At 48.5% G+C, this 21,943-nt stretch overlaps 1 protein-coding gene across 1 annotated transcript in view; it reads left to right on the top strand.

The window, feature by feature from the left end:
* Positions 1–21,943, top strand: part of LOC146866242 (atrial natriuretic peptide receptor 2-like) — a 398,280-nt gene that overhangs the window by 196,079 nt on the left and 180,258 nt on the right. The window contains exon 7 of the mRNA XM_085640809.1: positions 11,581–11,674. Within this exon, the coding sequence (XP_085496935.1) occupies positions 11,581–11,674 (94 nt within the window). The remainder of the gene's footprint in view (positions 1–11,580; positions 11,675–21,943) is intronic.

Below are 21,943 nucleotides of genomic sequence, written 5' to 3'. Positions count from 1 at the left end.
ACGGGTGTCTAATGTGAGTATGACCACGTTTTCTCTAACATTTTTTTCATAGCAACTACTCTGTTTATTTGCAAAGATTCATCGCGGTTTTGCGACCAGACATGAACCTAGACTGGTCCGGGTGGACCAGCTTTGTGACTATGGGGAGCAGTCTTGTGGCCAGTACTTTTGCCAGAATTTTGGTTTCAGCATTTAATAGGGACATGTGGCGGTATGCGGTAAATTCTTCCTCAGATTTCCCTGTCTTTCGGATTACGACTATGAAAGCCATTCTCTGGGTCCTAGGTAATGCTCTTGCAGTTTTACTCTTGAGGTACAAATCGAGGAGGTGGGGTGCCACCTTGGAGGCCTTTATTTTGAGGAGCTTGATTAGGGGGCCATTTGGCCCCCCAGCTTTCCCTGACTGTATGCTGAGTATGGCTGCTGTGACTTCCTCTGCGGTAATGTCCACTTCCAGCGACTGCTGGTCGTCTAGGGTCAATGTCGGAATTTGTATGTCAGCTATTATCTCCTGTGCCTCCTCCATGGTGGCCATTGCGATGGGTGAGTAGAGTTGCATATAATAAGCGGCAAACCCATCCGCTATCTGTTTCGGAGGCAAGTCCCATTCTGCCAATGTATTACTCTCATCCATCGCTCCGCTCTATCCAGCGCTCCGCTCTATCCAGCCATGCTAATAGTTTACTAGCTGTTGCCCTGTTCATATATTCTATATATTTTCACGCAGTCTTTTACTTTGGCTGTTTCAGTTGCTAGGTCCCTGTATTCTTTCTTTTTGAGTTCTAAAATGTGATTTTCCGTCTCATCCCGAGTGCCCTCTAAGGCCTGTTCCCTTGACAGGATATCCTGTTCTAATTCACTAGTTTTCTATCTTTCTCTCTCCTATGGTCTACTGCGAGGGAGCGAGCCCAGCCCTTAATCACTGCTTTGTAGGCCTCCCACAGGGTCTGCGATGACTGGACCGAGCTCACATTCGCCATAAAGTAATAGTCGGTATCGTGGATCAGGGTGGCCTCTATGTGTTGGATTTTGAGGCTCCATGGGCTAATCGTGATTGTTCTGCGAGTTAGAGCGGTACTCACTGCATATCAAGTCCTTATGGGGGCATTATCCGAAATGCCCCGCACTAAGTGCTGAACCTCTGTAAAATAATGCGCTGTATCAGCCAGTGTAAGTATGTAGTCAATTCAGGAGTTGCTTTTATGGGCAGCTGAATAATAAGTGTATTGTTGTGCGTGTGGGTGAGTCGCCCGCCATACATCCGTCAAGCCCACCACTGCTAACAATTCAGCCATTGTGTTTTTGATTGTAGAATATCTCTAGGAGGGTATCTTCCATCTGGTCACAAAGTGTCATATGAAGGTCTCCTCCTATCACTATTTCACCTTCTGGTAAGTCAAGAATCATCTTAATCAGGTCCAGCAAGGCCACATTATGGAAGGCCGGCTACCTTCCCAGATCCCTGACTTTGCCGGAAGGCACCCATATTCATCTGTGTTTGTCTGAGTCACCATAAATGGGAGATTTTTCCTCATTAATATCCCTACCCCTCTGGACCCAGTAGTGAAGCCCGCGTGGACTATTTGCTTGTATCCCCATCTGTCCAGTGCTCTGCAGGTATTCCCAACGAGGTGAGTTTCTTGCAGCAAAATTATGTCTAATGCCTGTTGTTTGATGTAGTGGAGCACCATCCCCCTCTTGATTTTATCACCCAAACCATTGACATTCCAGGAGAGTAACTTTAGTGCCACCTCAGCTCCTATGTCTCCAGGGGCACCAATAACGTTCATTGCATTTACGTGGGGGCTGTAATGGGCCATTGTCCCCAGTGAATTTTAAGGGCAAAGATGGATTGCTAGCATGTATAGTAAATACATAGTTTGGATGTTGCGGTATTTATATGCCTGATGTAATGAACGGTAACCCGTGATGAATACGTGCTGTAACCAATTAATGACCTTTGTGATGCAATTAAACAATGATAAACCCCCCTTAACATGCCCATTCCTCCCCCTACCCAGCCTCCCTGCAAGACGGACTTCGAACTACCCGCCACCCCAACTTTGCAGAGCGCCTGTCACCCACCCTTCCCAATTTCCTGGGAGATGTGAACCATGGAGTCTAGATCCCCAACCCCTTTGACCCCAGATGCACATATAGCAAACAGTCAATGTCTATAGATTTTCAGCTTATATACTCAGCCAGTTCAGCTCCAAGGCACCACCCCACAAACTTCTCACCAGCATGCGGTGACACAGGTCGCTCAGGGCCCTTATGTAGCACAGTTAGACAATGAGCTTCAAAGTTCGTATGTGTGGCTACTGGGTCTTCAATGTGTGGCTCTGATTTTGTCACTGCCCACGCTGTATCATGCAGGGCCAGACCGGCCGTTCTCCATTCCGTAATGTCACTCACTTCTTGGTCGGACGTAGCCCCGTTTTGATCTTTTCCTGTCCATCTCCTATGCCTGTCTGAGTTGTTTGGGCCTCCCACCTGTCGCCATCCGTCCAGCCACTCCCAGGCTGCCCCCGGTTCCGTGCAGAACCATCCTTTGCCCTCGGATTCCACCCTGAGTTTTGCGAGGAATAGCATTGCGTATGGCAGCGCTCTTTGCCTCAGGGCCTTCTTAACTTCAAGGAAACTTCTGCGCTGTCGTTGGACCTTTATTGTGAAATCGTGGAAAAACATGATGGTGTTATTATCGATTTTGAGAGGAGGAGCACATCGCGCGGTTTGTAGGATCACATCCCTGTCGCGGAAATTTAAAACCTGAGCCAGTATGGGCCTGAGATGCTGTCCAGGTTTGGGTTTGCCCCAGGTACACGGTGGGTGCATTCAATGGAGAAATACTTGGAGAGAGTCTTGGGCTGCAGGCTCTGCGTGATTAATTCCTCCACAAACAGGTCTATGGCGTGAACTTCCTTTTTCTCAGGGACCCCAATAATTCTAACGTTATTCCTTCTGGCCCTGCCTTCATGGTCATTGAGTTGGTCCGCCAGTGCCTGACTGGTAGCCTGTAGGTCCTGTACCTGTTTCTCAAGACCCTTGGAGGTGGTAGCTAGGCCCTGGGTTGCTTCTTCCACTTCTTTCAAGCGCTCGTTCATTTTGTGAAAGTCTGCCCTGATGAGGGCGATTTCTATGGAAACGTAATCAATGCGAAATTCAAGCGATGTATGCACCGCTGTGACTGCAGTGAGAATGTCCTGCAGTGTAGGAGCGTTTTGCGCCGGAGGCATGTCAAGCGCTGCTTGGGATATGTCAGCCTGCACATTGGCCCCTTCCTGGGTGTTGAGCCATGTCATCTTGTCCAGCTTGGGCTGGTGTAAGCCTCAATTTCCCTTGCTTCGAGACATGGTGAAGTTCTTAGGGTTTTTGGTAGGCGGATTATTTTTGTGATATGGGGGAGGATATTGCTGGTCTCACCACTGCCTGCCCGGTATTGTCCACCTGTCGGCCTGTTGGCTTACCCCATTGGGCTCACCTCCTCCTCCGCAATGTTCGTGGTGCAGTCTCTCCTGGTGTCGCAGGGCCTGTCTCCAGCACTCCACCAGTCCACAGTACCAGGGGTGTGTTGCAGGGGAACCGCTATGTAGCGCAATCCTCAGCAGTATCCTACGTATGTGGGGTTGAAGGAGGGGCCCTTACTTTGCAGCACCCCACCCATTCGTTTGCCACTTCTGGCGGTTTATTGCCTCCTCTGGCTTAATCAGCCTGTGCCCCCAGTCGTGGGGCATCCAGATGCGCTGCCGCTTTAATCTTACCCATGCAGCGTGGCTCCCAGGTTATTGAGCGCCGCTCCTGTAATCGGGGATCTATGGTGTTGGCTCTGTGAGTGTCCGGTCCTTTCTGCTCCGACGCAGCAGCCGCTGGGCATGATTTAATTAATGCGCAGTCTTTTACGGGTGTGCTGCTCCCGCTGTACTGTGCCAGTGATTTTTTTTTTTAAATTAAAGTTAAAGCACAATATCATTAATACAGTACATTTATGGGGTATATTACTTAGCAGCACAGCAATTGATGTTGAACATATTACACATTAAGGCATTATGGGTTTTCAATTCTGGTCCCTCTCATTGCCATATATTCTGAGGGAGAAGTACATATTTCCCCCCTAAAGGTGTTCCACCCTCCCCATTTTTTATCCCACTTCTTAGGGCAGCCCCTTCTTTTGTAAACATCTTTTTCTGCAATCATGCATTTGTCCATTTCAGCTACCCAGCCTATCGTAGGCGACATTCTGCTGGAACCCCAGGACATTGCTATGGCTCGTTTAACCAATAAGTATCCCAACGCCACCCATTGCTGCTCGACTTCTGTTAGGTCGGTAGGCTCCCATATATTTAGAAGCCCCATTTTTGGCGACAGTTGAATGTGTTTGCCCAAAGCATCTTTCATCTTTGTGGTGGCTCTGACCCAAAACGGGCATATGTGGGGACAATCCCAGAGAATGTGATAAAAGGAGCCGTCTTGTCCGCATTCCTTCAGGCATAACGCATCACTCCTGTTACCAATTTTCGCCAGGAGGATGCCAGAGAGGTATTTACTATGGAGTATTTTTTAATTGTATGAGATGGAAGCGGTGGTTCACGGCTGTTTCTCTGGGGGATATTAAGGCGGTCTGCCAGTCTTCATCGTCCAATTCCCCTAAGTCTGCTTGCCAGCGATTTCTTAGAGCTTGAAAAGTGTCAGGTAAATTGTTGCAGAGTTTGCAGTATGTGCAAGAAATGCCTTTAGTCAGAAGTGGTTCTGTAAGTAATCGGTCCTCTAAAGGGGAGGTGTCTGGTAGGAAAGAGAGGTCGGAGATATTGGTGAGAATGTCGGATTTGTAGGTACCGGAAGATCTCTCCTTGTGCGAGTGTGTATTTGGTTTGCAGTTCTTTGAATTTGAGGATTTTCCCTTTGGCAACTAGGTCCCCTAAATTAGTGATTCTGATAGTATCCCATCTATCAAATCCTTTATGAAAGCAGAGCGACCCTAATTGTTGGAGGACCACAACGGCGTAGCCTTGGTGAATTTGTCCGCCCAACCCAGTTGTTTGTTGGCCTTGTGCCAAATCGCCACCGTATGTGACATGGGTCGTAAGTACCGGCTATTGCGGACTTTGCTATAGAGAGCTCCCATATAACCTTCTCGGCCTGTCTGATATTTCTCTAAATGAAAGGCTGGGTTCGTTGGGGGTCCATGGATCCAGTGGTTGATGGGTACTAGTTGGGAGGCGACGATTAGGAAGGGCTATTCCTCCGTCATACCATCCCTTGGTGAGTTTCTGAAGAGCGATGCGTGGGGCTTTCCTGTACCATAGTAATGTACGGAGCTCTCCTTCTATGGTGGTGAAATGACTGTCTGCTATGGGGAATGGGCAGTTTTGAAGGACATATAAGAATCGGGGAAGGGCAAGCGTTTTAAATAGAGCCGCCCTGCCAAGGAGGGACAGGGGCAGCGACCGCCAGTGTCGCACGTCCTCCTGTAGCTGCTTTAGGGGGCCTAGGAGATTGTGTTCACAGAACAGTTTGGGGTCGGATGTGATAAAGATGCCCAAGTATTTAAAACCTGCTGTTACGCATTGGATTGAATATCCACAAGGGAGATGAGGTGGAGGGCCATGGAGCACATATAATATTGATTTTGACCAATTGATAGATTAGCCTGCGTATTTGCCAAAATTTGTGATGATAATAAATAAGCTGTTAAGGGAAGTTCGGTGGGATGCCAAATATATAAGGATGTCATCGGCATATAGTGATATTTTGTCTTCTATATTCTCACTCCATTTTATTCCCCGTATTGAAACATCCCGTCTGATCCAGTGGGCTAATGGTTCAAGGGTAAGAGCAAACAATAAGGGGGATAGAGGACAGCCTGGTCTGGTACCTCTTTGTAAGGCAAATGTGCGAGAGGTGTGATTGTTTACCCTGACCTGTCCCAGTAAATCTTTGTATAGTAGTGCCACCCAACGTCTAAACTTGGGGCCAAAGCCGAGCCGAGCCAATACTTCGAAAAGATAAGGCCATTCTATCGAATCGAAAGCCAAAGTGGCGTCTAATGACAGTTTGACCGCTTCTTCCCGCAGATAGGGTTGCCTACCCAGAACGTTTTGGACCCTTTGAATATTGAGGACGGTGTTTCGACCTGGTATGAAACCTGATTGGTCTTCATGGACCAGAGAGGGGAGCACAGCTATTAGTCAGGAAGCCAGAAGTTTGGCCAGCACCTTGGCCTCTGAACTAATTAATGAAATAGGCCTATATGAACCACAGTGTGTTGCTGTTTTACCTGATTTACGGATGACTACTCTGTTAGCTAATCTTTGATCTAAGGGGAGGATCCCTCTCTCTCTACTCTCATCGTACATGCTTTTGAGGTGTGGTACTATCTTAAAAGCCATCCCCTTGAGTAATTCAATGGGGATTCTGTTAGGTCCCATCGCTTTTCCAGAATTTATAGCAAAGAGGGCTTTGCAAACCTCGTCCGCCGTGATGTCAGCGTCCAAGGTGTCCCTGTCAGCATCCGATAATTGTGGTAGACCCATCTCTTCTAAGAGCTGGTGAGAATCCTCAGAGGAGTTTGAAGTTTTGGAGGTGTATATGTCTTCCAGGTGATTTGCAAACGTATCTGCTACTTCTTGGGGGTCTGTCACCCGCCTCCCATCTTCTAGTATGATTTCTGGGACCTATCTCGACTCCTGATCCCGTTTTTCTAGCCAGGCCAGCATTTTTCCAGCCCGTTCCCCGAGTTCATTAACCCTGTGTCTAGTTTGAAGCAGCCTGACTTGGGATTTTTCTCTTGCTAGCTCTTTGTATTCTAATTGTTTATTGCGGAGTTTGTGGGCTGTGTCGTCAGTGGGAGAGGTATTTTGCTCTGTTTCCAAAAGAAGCAAGTCACTTTCTAAACGGGTTAGTTGTTCGTTGTGGTTCCAGAGGTTTCCTATTTTTAAACCCAGAGCGCGACCCTTGACGACCGCCTTATAAGCCTCCTATATGGTATTCGCTGAGTCTACAGAGCCTAGATTTTCAGTGAAGTAGTGATCTGTGTGTTCGGCTAGGTCTTCGTTGATATCAGGAATAGTGAGTAGCCATGGATTGATAATTATGGGGCCACGGGCCAGGTGTCGATGGAAAGTGAGTTCTACCCTGAGGGGAGAATGGTCGGAGCTTCCCCTTGGGAGTCCCTGAAGATGTTGGAAGTTCCCTACGTCTTGGAGGAAGGTGAAAAAATAGTCAATGCGGGACATGCTGTTGTGTGAGTTAGAATAGTGCGTGAAGTGAGGTCGATCTGGGTTCAACGAACGCCATAAGTCTGTAAGCCCCATAGCGTGGGTGAAGTTTGCTAGGGAAGTGGGGCGTCCGGGAGAGATTTTGTGTGGGTATCTGTCGATCATATCGTCCATGATCATGTTGAAGTCTCCACCTAGAACGAGTGTGCCCGGGGGAAGATCTATAAGTATTTTGTCCAGTTCTTGTAGGGCCAGTTTTCCCAGGGCTGGTGGAAGATAAGCTGAAATTATGTTAATTGTTTTCCTTCCCAGGTGGCCTCTAGAACTGCGAATCGGCCCTGCGGGTCGGCCCAGATACGGGTGGGATTAAGAGCTAGGTTTTTGCGTATGAGGATACCGGTGCCTCTAGAACCTGACATAATACCTGCGTGGGCCATAAGTCTGTATCCCCATCGGTGGAGTGTTTTGCAGCTATTACCCACTAGGTGGGTTTCCTGCAGTAATACCAGATCTGGTGTATGTCGTTTAACATATTGCAGGACTATCCCCCTCTTAACCTTGCTGCCGAGTCCATTAATGTTCCACGTCAATATAGATAGTTTCGTATCTGTAGAGTCAGCCATGTCCAATATTCCAAGGCAGTGAGTATGGAGTCGCTAGCCAATAGTTTCGGCTCTGGCACTGGACTTGGTGGTAAAGAGCAGTATGTGACAGAGTTGTCTTTGGGAACCCCTCTGTGCTACATCTTTTGATTGTCAACAAATGTTGTCATGTGCTACAGTGAGTCAAACATTCCCCACTGGTTTGTGTATATCGTGCAACAAAAAACAAATTATCAAAACCCTAACCAATCGCCCTTCTCCTGCTCTGCGCCCCCCACCCAGCCCCCCTGCCAGTGGAATCTGAACTATCTACTCCCCAACAAGGCAGAGTGCCTGTCGCCCTCCCACCCATTCGTAAGGTGCCTGGCTAACCACTTCCAGCCCCCGCCGTCCATCATAATATTAATGTTATGCAATTAAACGATTTGTAATAGTTTCCAATCCAATAGTAACTTTCCGATAGTGTCAAAACAGTGTAGCTTTGCTCGGTTCTGTAAGTCCCCCAACTAACACTTAGTTTGATGCAGTTTCATGGGGTCTTCGTATGAGAATTAAGGATTATCAATTCAATAGGTGTGGATCTTGCTTCTGAGTGAGATCTATGGGACCTTACAGCTTGAGTCAGTGTGCGTCTTTCGGTTCTCCCTCTGATTGTCTTCCGGGAAGTGTCCGTCAGCCACCAGTAATGCCACCATTATTTCGTCCATTTGGGTGTTTGCCTGCTGGGTGCCAGCCTTCTATCCAATCCCAGGCCCCTTCTGTGGACAGGAAGAACCAAGTCTTGCCTTCAGACTCCACTCGGAGTTTGGCCGGGAATAGCATGTAGTATTTGATATTCTTATCACAGAGGGCTTTCTTTACTGCTGTGAAGCTGCGTCTTTGTGTGTGTACCTTGACCGTGTAGTCCGGGAAGAATGTGATGTTTGCATTATCTATTTTCAGTGGAGGTCCGGTTCTTGCAGTTTATAGGATAACATCTCTATCCCGAAAATTGAATACTTTTGCAATCAGCGGACGTGGAGGAGCTCCGGGTTTAGGGCGCCCGTCGGTAACCCTATGAGCTTGCTCGATGGAAAAATAGCTTGAGAGACGTTTGGGTTGGAGTTTATTGAGGATAATGTCCTCAACTAAGAGGTCAGCTGCTGGCCCTTCCATTCGTTTGGGTACTCCAAGGATACGGATATTATTCCATCTGGCCCTCCCTTCATAATCGTCAAGGAGCTCCTCCATCCTTTTCTGTTGGTGTTGTAATTGTGCGACCTGATCCTGGAGGGCAGAGGTATCAGTCACTAGGGTTGCCGTGGTGGTATTAGCCTGCCGAACTCTAGAGTCCATCTTTTTCAAATCCGCTCTCAGATGAGTCACCTCTATGTTCACGGAGTCAATGCGCGATTCCAGGGATGTGTGCACCCCTGCTATGGCCGCCATGACATCCTCTAGGGTAAGAGTTTTAGCTTGGGGGCGAGGTTGGGATGTTTTAGGATCATCTCCTGGAGTCATATTGGTTTCTTCGCCTTGCTTCGTCCAGGCAAACTTCGCCAGTTGCTTTTGAACTTGTGTTTTGGGGCCTCTGCTGTTAGCCATGGGGCTTTTCTGGGGGTTCACACCTGTAATGGCCACCGCCTGCATGTGGGAAGAGAATTCCCTTGCCGGCCTGTCGGTGTTCCAGGTGGATCCTGTGGGCCAGGAGACGAATTGAGGCTCTTGCGCAGGTCCCTATCAGCGGCCAATGTCTGTAGTTGTTGGTTGTCTGAATTGACTGAATGTGCACCCCTGTTAATTCACGGGCTCCGAGGGTGTCATGTGAGCCTCGGATCCCAGCTGTGGCGGTTGGAGCAGTTGCACATCTGGGTACTTTGGAACTGCTCAGGTTTATGTGCCCCTCGCTGCTGCCTCCTTGAGGGTAGGACTTGTCACTGTTGGTTTCTCGCTGGGGGCCGTGTCGATACGGGTCACGTGGCTGCACGGCCATGTGTGTCTCCCGGGGCTGAGCGCTATGCCCCTCACTGTTCAGGACCCTGGGGAGGAGGCTGGTCCAGGGTCGGGCGCAGTTGCCGGTGAGAGTGTGGCGTATGCGGTGTCCTTGTGAGGTAAGTCTTGCTTTTGCTGGGGCTACGGTGATTTGGGCCGCGCAGCTGTCCGGCCTATTTATTGGGCCGCACCATTTGCTGTCCGGGGTACCGGGGAGGGAGCAAGTCCAAGGGCAGGTGTGTTTGCCGGCGGGAGCGTGTCCGTAGCAGTATAACTGGGGAATTACGTCAGACGAGCCCGCGTCCGAACTGCATCCGTGATGGCAGGCCGCAGAGCCGGGGGCTCGATTTTGTTCACCACGCCGGCCGCTCTGTACACAGTCCGGACTACGGGGTGAGCGCTGCGTGTACTTCCTCTCGCCACAACCCCCAGCGTATAGCTCCTCACCTTAGGCTGTCGGAGGACCCAGTGCAGCCCGATCTTGCTCCGCAGTGCCCCAGAGAGGCCCCTGATCCAGGGACCCCGTCGGGCAGCTCCTCGATGGGAGAGCAGTGTGGGGTTGGTTCTCGCCACAGCCCGCTTGCTCCACCACCGCACCCGAAGAATCTACTTTAGCTTCGATCGAGAAAGGATCGTGGGGACCGCAGAAGTCGCAAGCTGTATCCAGCCACTGCCTTAGGTCGAGGCGGTCACAGCCTGCAGATCACGATCCTGGCCGTCGGAGCTGTTTGTTTTTAGGCTGCCATTTTGATAACTCCAGAGCTGCTCCGAGTCGGGTGCCCCTCCAGGCTTTAATTTCTGTTGTTTTGCCTTGGAAGGGATGCCTCCGAAGGGGACTGGGATATGAAATGTTCCCTGCTGTTTTGGGGAAGTCTCCGGTGCGTATTTCGGATATTTTGCCGGATTTGTCGGCGAGGGCTGTGGAGCCGCCTCAGCAAACGACCATTTCCATCGGCCGCTCCGTGCCAGCGATCATGATATCTCGGCCTGGCTGGGTCCAATACAGGTGCACAGCCATTAGGTACTGCAGCCCAGGTCACTCGCATTCCGCAATGCTGCCTATCTCAGGGCTAGGCAACAATTTATGACCTGCACGCCTCGCACCAACAGCGTCATACTGGCCTGGGTTCTGATCCTATCATGGTGGCTAGTCGCCGCAATCCACTGTAATCAGGAGTCACCAGCAGTCAGATCCCGGTCGGTACGCCGCCCCTCAGTTTCGGTCTAGGTCTATACTCTCGGCCGCGCGGGTACACGATGCCGTGGCTGCACGGCTTGACTTAGGCTGCAAGTCACAGCAGGCTCCAGACATCGGTTAGGTCCCGTACGCTCACCGTTCTGCAGCCGCCGACCTCCGTGATCGTGAATCTGGCATGGGCGTATTGATTTGGTGCGGATATATGTACGGATAGTGGGGGTCTCAGGGGACTGGAGCTGTGTTAGTGTGCAGCCATCTTCTGTGGCAGTTGGCATGGACTGTCATCTTTGAGGGCCATTTATTTTGCTGTCACTTTCTCCAATTCCCCCAGGCATGGGGTGGGCTGCTGCAGAGAGTAAGAGGGGAAATAAAGAGGGAGGAGATAGGGAGCAGGGCTGGTTTGAACATTTTTGCCATCTGCTTTTGATTTCCAGTAGGGCCCTTTTACACCCACATTACTAGGGCCCAGTTTGCCTGGTTACTCTACTCTATAGCTATAGATACAACCTGCCACATTGATATTCTCTCCAGAAAGATCGATGCGGACTGATTTTTGTGCCTGTTTTCTAAGAACCATGTGTTTGTTTTGTTTCAGATGGAGAAGTACAGCAAGCACTTGGAGGTGCTGGTCACTGAGAGAACCCAGGACCTGATGCTTGAGAAGCAGAAGACAGATCGCTTACTTTACAGTAAGTTGGTAGATCTGGACCCACTCTTGTGTAATGGACATCTCTTGTTTTAAGGGGAAAAAAAGAACTACAGTAAGGCATTTGGTATCTTTTAATGGTAAAAGGACTCCTTGATTTGACTGCTCAATGCTGATCACAGGGATGGCGAAATTCGAATTCCAGACTAAGTAATGTATATTTCACAAACTCCTTTCATTGGTCAGTAAAATATGATACAGCTCAATCAGTCAATCAATCAGGATTTGTAGAGCGTGGCTAATCACCTGTGAGGGTAGCCAGGTGCTGGGATCCTGCTGCAGTTAGCTGAAGAGCCATGTCTTGAGTCTTTTCTGAATTCCGTGAAAGGTGTGCTGTTCAGAGGTGGATGGGAAGGTCATTCCAAGACTTGCAGGTGGAGTAGGAGAAGGAGCGGCCTCCGTTGTAACTTCGATGGATGCAGTGAGTGTGTGTGAGGGTGACAGATGACTGACCACAGGAGTCTTGAAGGATGGTGGTATTTCAGGCAGTGGTTAATGTATGCTAGTCCTTGGTTATGGAGGGCCTTATAGGCATGGGCCAGTATCTTGAATTTGCACCTTTTCTGGACAGGGAGTCAGTGGAGGTTCCTGAGGTAGAGGCTGATGTGTTTTTTTGGGGGGAGGTTCAGGATGAGGGTGGCAGCTGAGTTCTGAATGGCCTGGAGTCTCTTCAGGAGGTGGGTGGAGAATTCTGCATTGAAATAGTTGAGTTGGCTAGTGTCTAGGGCTTGGGTGATGGTTTTCATGGTCTTGACGTGGAGCCATCTGAAGATCTTTTGGAGCATGTGAAGGGTGTGGAAACAGACAGAGGTGACTGCGGTGACCTGGCGTTTCATGGTGAGTTTGCTGTCCAGGATGATGCTGAGGTTATGGGTGTGATCTGTTGGTGAGGGTGTGGGTCTGAGTTCTGCAGGCCACCAGGTGTCATTCCATGGTCAGGTGTTGTTTCCGAAGATCAACACTCGGTCTTGTTTGTATTGAGCTTAGGCAGTTAGTCTTCATCCAGTCATTGACGCTCATCATGCAGTTGTGGAAGTTAGTCCTGGTGGTGCAGGGGTATTCTGAGAGTGAGAGGATGACGTGGGTGTCATCTGCATAGGAAATTATGTTGATGCCTTGGGTTATGACTATGTTGGCCAGGGGCGTCATGCAGGTGTTGAACAGGGTGGGGCTGAGGGATGAACCTTGCAGGATGCTGCAGATGATGCTCTTGGGTTCTGACATGAAGGGAGGTAGGCGGATTCCTTGGATATGTCCTATGAGGAAGGATGTGATCCATTTGAGGGCATTGCCCTGGATCCCAATGTGGCACAGTCCCTTTATAAGGGTCTGGTGGGATTCTGTGTTAAACTCTGCTCACAGGTCGAGGAGGATCAGGGCCCCTGTGTTACCCCAGCCAAGGAGGGTTCTGATGTGGTCTATGGCAGCAATCAGAGCGGTCTTGTGCTCTGGTTAGTGCAGAAGCTGGTCTGGGAGGTGTCCAGCAGGTTGCTGTTATCCAGGTGTTCGGTGAGTTGTCGGTTGAGGGCCTTCTCAATGACTTTGGCAGGGAAGGGGAGCAGAGAGATGGGTCGGCAGTTCTTGAGTTTGCTGAAGTTGGTGGAGGGTTTCTTGTGGAGGGGTCTGACCTCTACATGTTTCCATTGATCAGGGAATGCAGCCATGGTGATGGATGACTTGAGGACAGAGGTGAGTTTGATGCTGACTTACTTGCTACAAAGATTGAAGAGGTAGTAGGGGCAGGGGTCCAAGGGTACTCCAGAGTGGATGGAGTTCATAATGCCATGGTGCTGTGTGTGGTGGGCTGTTCCCTAGTGGTGAGGAGGCTGTAGAGTTTGGTGGGTAGGGGTTCAAACTTACTGTAGAAGGCGGATATCCTGTTGCAGAGTTCTTGGGATGTGGGGATTGTGTTTTTGGCGACTGACAGGCCGGAGATCTCTCTGACAACATTAAAGAGTTTTTTGTTGTGGTTGGTGCTGGCTTTGATGCGGTCTGCCAGGACGTGTGCTTTTTGGGTCTTTCTGGAGTTGATGGTATTTGTTGAGTGCTGATTTGAAGGTAGCTTGGTCCATGGGATCTTTGCTGATATGCCATTGTCTCTATAGACAGTTTTCTGGTCCTGAGTTCTGATCAGCTGGCTTTTTTGGTAGATCTGATGGGCTTGATCGGGGTGACTCTGTCGGCGCATTTGGTGATCTAGGCGGAGAGGTTCTAGATGGCCTGTTTGTGGTTGTTTCAGGGTCGAGGTGAGTGGTGTTAAGAGTGTCTATCCCTTGAGTTTCTGTCACTTTGGTCCAGCTGTGGTGGGAGAAGAAAGGGGTCTTGGAGGTGGTGCGTGGTGCTTGGTGCAGCAGGGATGGCAAAGTGGACAATAGCGTGGTCGGTCCAGGTGAATTCGGTGACATTGCTGTACTTGACTCTATCGTCGGCAGTGAAGATTTGGTCCAGCATGTGTCCTGAGCTATGTGTGGGGTCCGTGACCAGCTGGGTAAGGCTGCTTTTGCGCATGCTGCCTAGGAGGTTGGTGGTGTTGGTGTCTAGGAAGTTGTTGAGGTGGAAGTGTAGGTTACCGAGGAAGATGAAGTGTTTGGAGTTGATGGCTGGCAGGGCGGTGGATTTGGGAATCCTATTGCAGAGTGAGCCTCGGGGTTTGTATGCGAAGGTGTCTCTGATGGTTGTTCTTCCCGTTGGTTTCGAGTTGGAAGTTGAGGTGCTCCATGATTGGTGTAGTGTCGTCTTCAGTGGTGATGCAGCAGATGGTGTCTCTATGGATGATGGCGATGCTGCCTCCGTGTTTGTTGATGTGGTCCCAGTGTATCATCTTGTATCTATTGGGTGTTGCAGTGGCAAAATCAGGGACTGCAGAGGGGTTGAGCCAGGTCTCTGTAATGCAGGGTCGGGGTGGGGGTGCTGATGGTGTCCTAGACCTCTGTGGTGTGTTTGCAGAGTGATCAAGTGTTGAGCAGGAGGCAGTGGAGTGATTGCGTGGTGGTCGCGGTCAGTTAAGGTAGGAGTAGTGTGGGTTTCCATGCAGGCGGGCGTTGCGAGTTGCAGGTGAACAGGCGGTGGAGCCAGGTGAAAGGTCCCTCCATTGATTGAGGCAATGCGAGGCAGCAGTTGTTGTTGTGGTGTCCATGGTCCAGGGCTCACAGTTCTCCAGAGGAGTATCTGCGGGTGGTCAGAGGGCCAGGATTCCTGGCACTGGACAAAGTCCAGTCTTTGACGGACACAGACGGACTTGCCTTTGGTGCTATTGGTGTACCCGCTACGCGCAGCCACACTGTGGCCTCCATTAAGTAGGTCTTGGGTAGTAGGACACAGGAGAGCAAACGAGCGGGAAGGAGCATGCAGCTCCTAGAACGGCGTGAAATAAGGTAGAGAAATAGTTGGTGAGCAAATGAACAATGGGACAAAGTAAACTGAAGGATCAAAAATGAGCAAATAAGAAAGTGACTTAATGGATAATAGGCAGCAAATAAGGCAAAGTGAAACTTAGTGGAGCACAAGTAATAGTACTAATATACACAAGGCAACCAAGGTCAACAGACGCAAGACAAACAGTGATCGTAGCAGAGTTGGGAGACCTGCTGCGAACAGAGCTGATCGGGGCTCTGGTTAATGGGGCCATGCTGTGGCCTCCATTAAGTAGGTCCTCGGGGGGGGGGTGGCAGGGCTCTGGGTGGCAGCACATGGAAGAATGAATGGGTGGGAAGGAGTGAGAACTGCACACAAAAAAGGCAAGCAAACAGTCAATGACCAAAAGAGCAATGGGGCCCAATAAACTTAAGGATCACAGATGAGCAAATGAGGCAGTGACTTAATAGATAGCAAGCAGCAAAAGAGGAAAAGTGAGACTTATGTGAGGAGCTTTCTAATGATCCATGGCCTAGTTTGCATTTTACAATGATAGCGATTTGATGTTTGAATCAGTTTTCATTGTAAGTGTTTAGTTCTCAATGTTTGTTTTCTAAGGTCCCTTAATTTTCTTATTGGCATTTAATTCCATTATGTTTCAAAGTAACCAAATCCATTTAACCCCTTCGGTGCCACGCCCTTTCCCCCTCCTGTACCGAGCGTTTCACACGCGGGTGGGGTTCATGACGAGATAGTCTCGTCATTGGCACAGCGCGACCGTGCTCCATGACGAGACTATCTCGTCATGGGCACAGAAGAGGTTAACAAATTAAATGAAAGAAAAACAGGCAATAGAAAGAACCATTGGACAACTTACACTTGAACGCTAACATAAGCTGTGATGGGTGGTCGTATGCACACAATACTGAGCGCAGGTCTGTTGTGGGTGTTGCTGTCACAGGGGTCGAACACTGGGCTACATTTATGGCACAGGTGGGATGCCCCTGGAAGCAGTTTTAGGTGTGTGTCTACTCTCTCAAAGCAGATCAATATGCAAAAATGTAGAGTTACTATTGGGTATTTCTGTGATGTGATTATGTCCAGTTGGTAATATAATAAATTCCACTATGCTAACATTGTGATGGACCATTTATAGTTCGTGGCAGGAGGGTGGGGGATAGATATGTGACCAGAAGCCACGTTCTAAAACAATAGAAAAGGGGGCATATCTCTTCATAAAATTAAGCAAGATGTAATTGCTTCCTGTAGAGGCCCGAGTTATGGGTGAGTGATGAGGGAGAGGTACGGAGGGCCCGATTCACAGAACTAACTTAAGACAAAATCCTAAACTTACTACCATTTTGGTATTCACAGAAGGCACTTACTCATTTTGATATTCCCAGAAGGCACTTACTCATTTCGGTATTCACAGAAGTTAGTAGTCCTAACTTTAGGACTCCTAAATGCATTCTGTGAATACCGAAAGTCTTAAAGTTAGGATTTTTCTGAAACTGCGAAAAATCCTAACTTTAAGATTTTCGGTATTCACAGAAGGCATTTAGGAGTCCCATAGTTAGGACTCCTAACTTTACTACTCCTAAACTGAGAAAAATCCTAACTTTAAGACTTTCGGTATTTACAGAAGGCATTTAGGAGTCCTAAAGTTAGGAATCCTAACTTCTGTGAATACCGAAATGAGTAAGTGCCTTCTGTGAATACCAAAATAAGTAAGTGCCTTCTGTGAATATCAAAATGGTAGTAAGTTTAGGATTTTGTCTTAAGTTAGTTCTGTGAATCGGGCCCGGAGATTATTCCTTGCCATTTTTGCGCCACTTTTCTCATGTTACAAGTGATGCAAAAGTGGTGCAAGGGGCTTGTAAATCTGCCCCATGGACTGCAACTGGCAAGGAAAAATCTCCGTACCTCTCCCTCATCACTCACCCATAACTCGGGCCTCTACAGGAAGCAATTACATCTTGCTGCATTTTGCTGCTCTCCCAGTATCCTTTGATGTTAGTAGCTGAATGCTTGTGCTGTTCCCTCTCTCCCTTGTAGTGATTGTCATTGGTAGAAAAATCCTACTTTATTTTAAGTGATCCTAATCATGGTGTCCAAGATATAACTCATACTTCTATGGCCTACAAGAAGCCTGGGCGGTCACAAAGCTGCAGCAGACAGGGCTGTTTGCCCCAAAGCCTGCTCTTTTCAGGCTCTGCGCTGCAAATTCTAAATAAATCTTTATTTCACAACATCTGGCCTAGTGTGATTTTCTGATATACTTATTATAAGGCGGGCAATGCCAGTCCCAACTAAGTGCTGTCATATTCAATGAGGCCACCACTGAGGAAACCTGATTGAACAGAGACAGCAAAGTGTCACTTTTCACACCCAGGCTGTTGACTACTGGGGATAGAGCTGGTAGAGGACCTCTTTAAGGCGGCCAGTAGGAGTCTAGCCAGAGGTCAGAGTTCCATTAATGACAAGAACCTCAGTTTTGACTACATTAAAGTTTAACTGGTTACTTCCATCCAATAAATGACAAAGAGCATAAGCCATTGAAAAGCTTTGCAGGAAGGAAGATTGTCGTCCAATTGCTGCCGAATTTGGCAATCCGTTGAGTACCTGGAGATTTTAAAACCTTAAAGGGCTAAGGCCTGAGTGAGACGAGTGTTGAATTTCAAGCGCTGGATTTTATGTAAAAATAGTTTTTTGGATGCAGCAAGGGACTGCACACAACAAGTCCTCTGGGATTTCCATTTTCAGAGAGATTCTAAAACATCACTATGGAGACAGCAGGACAGAAACAGCACTTAAAGGTAAACACCAACACACAAAGTCTATGTATATGCAACAAGGAGAAATATAAATGTTGAACAAATGGGAAAAGGCAGAGCCCTCAGGGTTCTGTACTAAACTGAGGTCTTGCTGGCAATAAAGATGGCCAAAAACTGCTTGATGTTACCCAAATAAAAATGTCAATTATGTGCACGAATCTCTAGGCCTGCCAAAGCAATATGGTTGATTAAGATGATGTGATTGACAATATCAAAAGCAGCAGAGAAATCCAAGAGGATCTATGCATTAATATGGACGTGATCACGGTCTATTCCTATATTGTCCAAGATTCATTTTTACACAGATTCAGTATTTTGTACAGGTCGAAAGACAGCTTGAAACCAATCTAAAAAATCAGGCTTTTGCAGGTGGTTACAAATGATTCTGGTGGCAGGTTTTTCTGTGATTTTTCCCAGATGGGGAGTAAAGAGATTGGCCGATAATATTTAGTCCTAGTGGGGGAGGAGATGGTGTCTAGGATATGCAGATTTCAGTAAAACATTTACCAGTGATTAATAAACCATTGTTCAACCACCAACCAGTGCTTTTATGTAAGAGAAAGTACTTCTACTGAACAACACAATACTGTACTCAACAAAGGCATGCGATGAGTAAGGTAAGTTCTGTTAACTGGTGGGAGCAGTGGATAAAGTTTACGCTGCTCCTGTCACTGTAAATCTGAACACACACCCTTGCAGGGAATAATGATGATAGCCTCTGTTTGGGTTCCCTATCCTTAAAGGATGATAGTTGTCTGGAGCTTAATGTGTCCCAAAAGAGTTCTTTCACACACTGTCCCATTTTTGCACTATACCTTACTTGAGGTCTTGTTAGTTTTCAATCTGTGTAAAATGACCTTGCTGCTGTGGTTTAGGGGCAGGGATGGCGCCTGTTCGAGGTGGTGTACTGTTTGCACAGCTCACAGAGCAGAATTGTGCTTACTCTTCTTTTGTCTGGCCAACACTCGTGCAGGCTGCGGCATCAGTGTGCATGCTTCTGCTGAAAGACGGCAGTGCAACATGGGTGAGGAAGTGGGGTGTAGGCCACTCTCCACTGGATCTGGTTGTAGTCAGGTAAATCTCTGCTGTGGGAGGTCAATCTTCCTCAGGCCCACTTCAAAAATCCACTACTCAGATTGATAGAAGAGCCCACCTAACATCACCATAGGGGATTCAACAGAGGCTGATGTCACTGATGTTCATGGCGACTGATCTGTTGAGCCCGGCCTGTCAAAGAGTGTTTTTTTTCTGGGATGACCACCAATTGTGACATGATGTTTCCAGCATCAAGCCGTCACAGGAGCTATTCATCTTGCCGGTAGGACATGGGATATGTCTGCCGTCCTTCTGAGTGCCTAGTTGTTTCAGGTCCTCTGGTTCCTTGGGCATGCAACTGGGGCACTGGGGTCTCAAAGCCTCACCACCACATGGCCTGGCAGTGCAGGTCTTCCCTGGGGATGCAGCAGACAAGTTTCAGTTCTTCTTTCCTCGGCTGCTTGCAGTACAATCATTTCTAGATAGTGTCCTCCTCATGGCAGGGCCATCCAGCACCCCTTCTCATTAGTTGGTCAGCTCCTTCCCTCAGGGCAAACCCAAGGCAGCTCTTCCCCTGGTAGTTTGCAGAACTTCCAGGTTTCTGTTCCAGAACCCATCCCTGGCACACCAAAAGAGTTTGTCTGTGTCAATTGGTGTGGGACCCAGGATTCTTGTGTAGAGAACTCTTGGTACACTGGTTGATAGCAACTCCCCCATACTTATACTAAGATTGTTGGTAGAGTTTATGTATTCAAAAGATCCTTCTATGGAACTAATTTTGGGTAGTTTTTGTCTTTTGTTTACCTTAACAGACTGATACGGACATTGTCTTTATCTTTAGAAGTTAGCAGTATGGTGGGGTGGAGTTGGGAGTATCCTGTTAGGGGAAACCCAAAACAAGGGCAGAAAGGAGGGAGAGACTGCCTCACTTAACTATCTGTTTATCTATGGGGTATAGCACATCCAGGGAACATTAAAGACCCAAAGTTTCCAAAGGTCTCAGTATAACGTCTTGTGTACCATGAGTCTCAATAATTAATTGGGGGAGCCCTGCAATCTTCTTTGGCTATCTGGCACGCTCTCGCCAATCTTCTATTTTATAGATCACTTGTCCACTTAAAATCAAGTGAAGTATAGGATTGGTTGCAGCGGACTGGAAGGCTACATTGAACAGGAAAGGCCAGTAGGCACTGTGGCTGCTCTGACACAGGGTAAAAAGGCTTTTCCTGCCTCGATAATCTTTCTGCTGACAGCACTGTCATTCCTCCACTCGCCAGTGAGATGACGGTAGCCGCAAATAAAAAAGGGGACTACATGGTGTTCCACTTGTGGCCATAGAGCCCCGATCTCAGTCACATTCTTTGTCACTGGGAGCACTCAGTGCAGTCACATGATTGGTATATGTGGTGATGCAAATATCAAAAACTAACAGAAACTCACTGTGGAGGACTCAAGGCAAAGGGCACATGCTCTTCAAGGACCTTGTTCATACCAGCACTCTCCTTTTTGGCTTACCATCTGAAGGGTCAACCACTAAGAGGACGTGGAGCAGACCTGTAGGTGTAGACCGATTTCTTACCCTGAGCACCGAAAAAACTCCTACTTTTGCCATTGCTTGCCTGTCCTCGCGGTTGGGCCTGCAAGATTTGTGAATACATGAATGCAACCTCCTTTTCATACCCAGTACATGTCTACATTTCTCTACTGCTATGCTGCACTTCTGCTGCCAGGCTCCACATCAGGAGTACAACTGGCTAATCTGCTTGTGTTTTCATCCTCTTCCTCCTCCAGGGGCATAGCTGCCCAAAGCGCAGCAGGTACAATGACTCTGTGGCCCTGCATGGCCCATTGAACCATGGAAGATGCTGTATTCACTGCCCCAACAGTAGTCAAAGAGATCCTTTTACTTGCTTGCTCCCGGGCCCTCAGCATCCTTGCTATGCTACTTCCCTCCTCTATCCAAACTAGGTCCCATGTCAGATGCCTATGTTGACTGCAATGATGGAGCTAGTCTTTAGCAATGCCTCAAGGTCATCTTCTCCCACAATGAAGAATCTAAAAAATAGAACGAGCGCTGTACCAAGATGAACACAAAGTAAGCCTACATGAGGAAAAATTAATAGATGCAAAGGCAAAGCGTTGATTTACTTGATTCTTGACATAGCAGGGTCGATGCTTAAAGACCTTTGCCAGAGTATAGTAACACAGGCCCCCGCAGCCCTGCGGTGCGGGGGGCCCCCAAGCTCCGATTGCCCCCCTCAGCACAGTACTCTGGCCGGAGATCTCCTGATTGAGTCCAGAGGGGGCCCCTCCACATGCTTGCAGGGGGGCCCCCAGTAGGTTTCGTTTCGCCAGTGCTTTGCCAACTAGTGCTGTCCGTGATTAGCAATGTCTTAGAGGAATATGAAGCAAACTGTTTGCCAGCAGAAACTCTCTATACAGCAAAAGGGCAAAAGGGCATATCCCATGCAGGGCCGGACAGAGAACGCAAACCAGCCCTGGCAATTAAGTCGACTTGGCTGTCGGAGTGGGGGTCGATGGAGATAGGGGGGTCTAGCGGTGCTGGTGGGGAACACTGCTGCTGCTTTTGTTACAGGGGGTCGATATTGAATCACTGCTGCAAAACCATCTCCCAGTAACAAAAACGTCCCCCACCCTTCCTGCCTACCGGGAAAGCGCCAGATGCCCACTACGCCCGATCCGGCCCTGATCCCAAGGGATCATTAGGCAGCTATTTGCCTAATTCTAATAGGTATTTTCAGCTCGCCTGATTTTGAAAATTCTGGCACACTAATCAGTATCACCCCACCTGCAACAACCTCATTGGTTGAGGCTCTCACCCTAGCCTACAGAGCTCTGGAACATAAAGGCCCCCTATATCTGAGGAAAAGAATCAGGCCATACTCTCAATCCAGACCTTGAGATCCATTAGTCAAATTCGTCTTCATATTCCCCGGGGGGGTAAGGCAAGCAGAATTGGAAGATCCTTTGTGTATGTTACGACCAGGCTCTGGACTTCACACCCATTA

Source organism: Triturus cristatus, chromosome 2_1 (genome assembly GCF_964204655.1).
Source record: "Triturus cristatus chromosome 2_1, aTriCri1.1, whole genome shotgun sequence".
In the NCBI taxonomy this organism is placed as follows: Eukaryota; Metazoa; Chordata; class Amphibia; order Caudata; family Salamandridae; genus Triturus; species Triturus cristatus.
The sequence above is the reverse complement of the archived record's forward strand: the minus strand, read 5'-3'. Positions and strand labels throughout refer to the sequence as shown.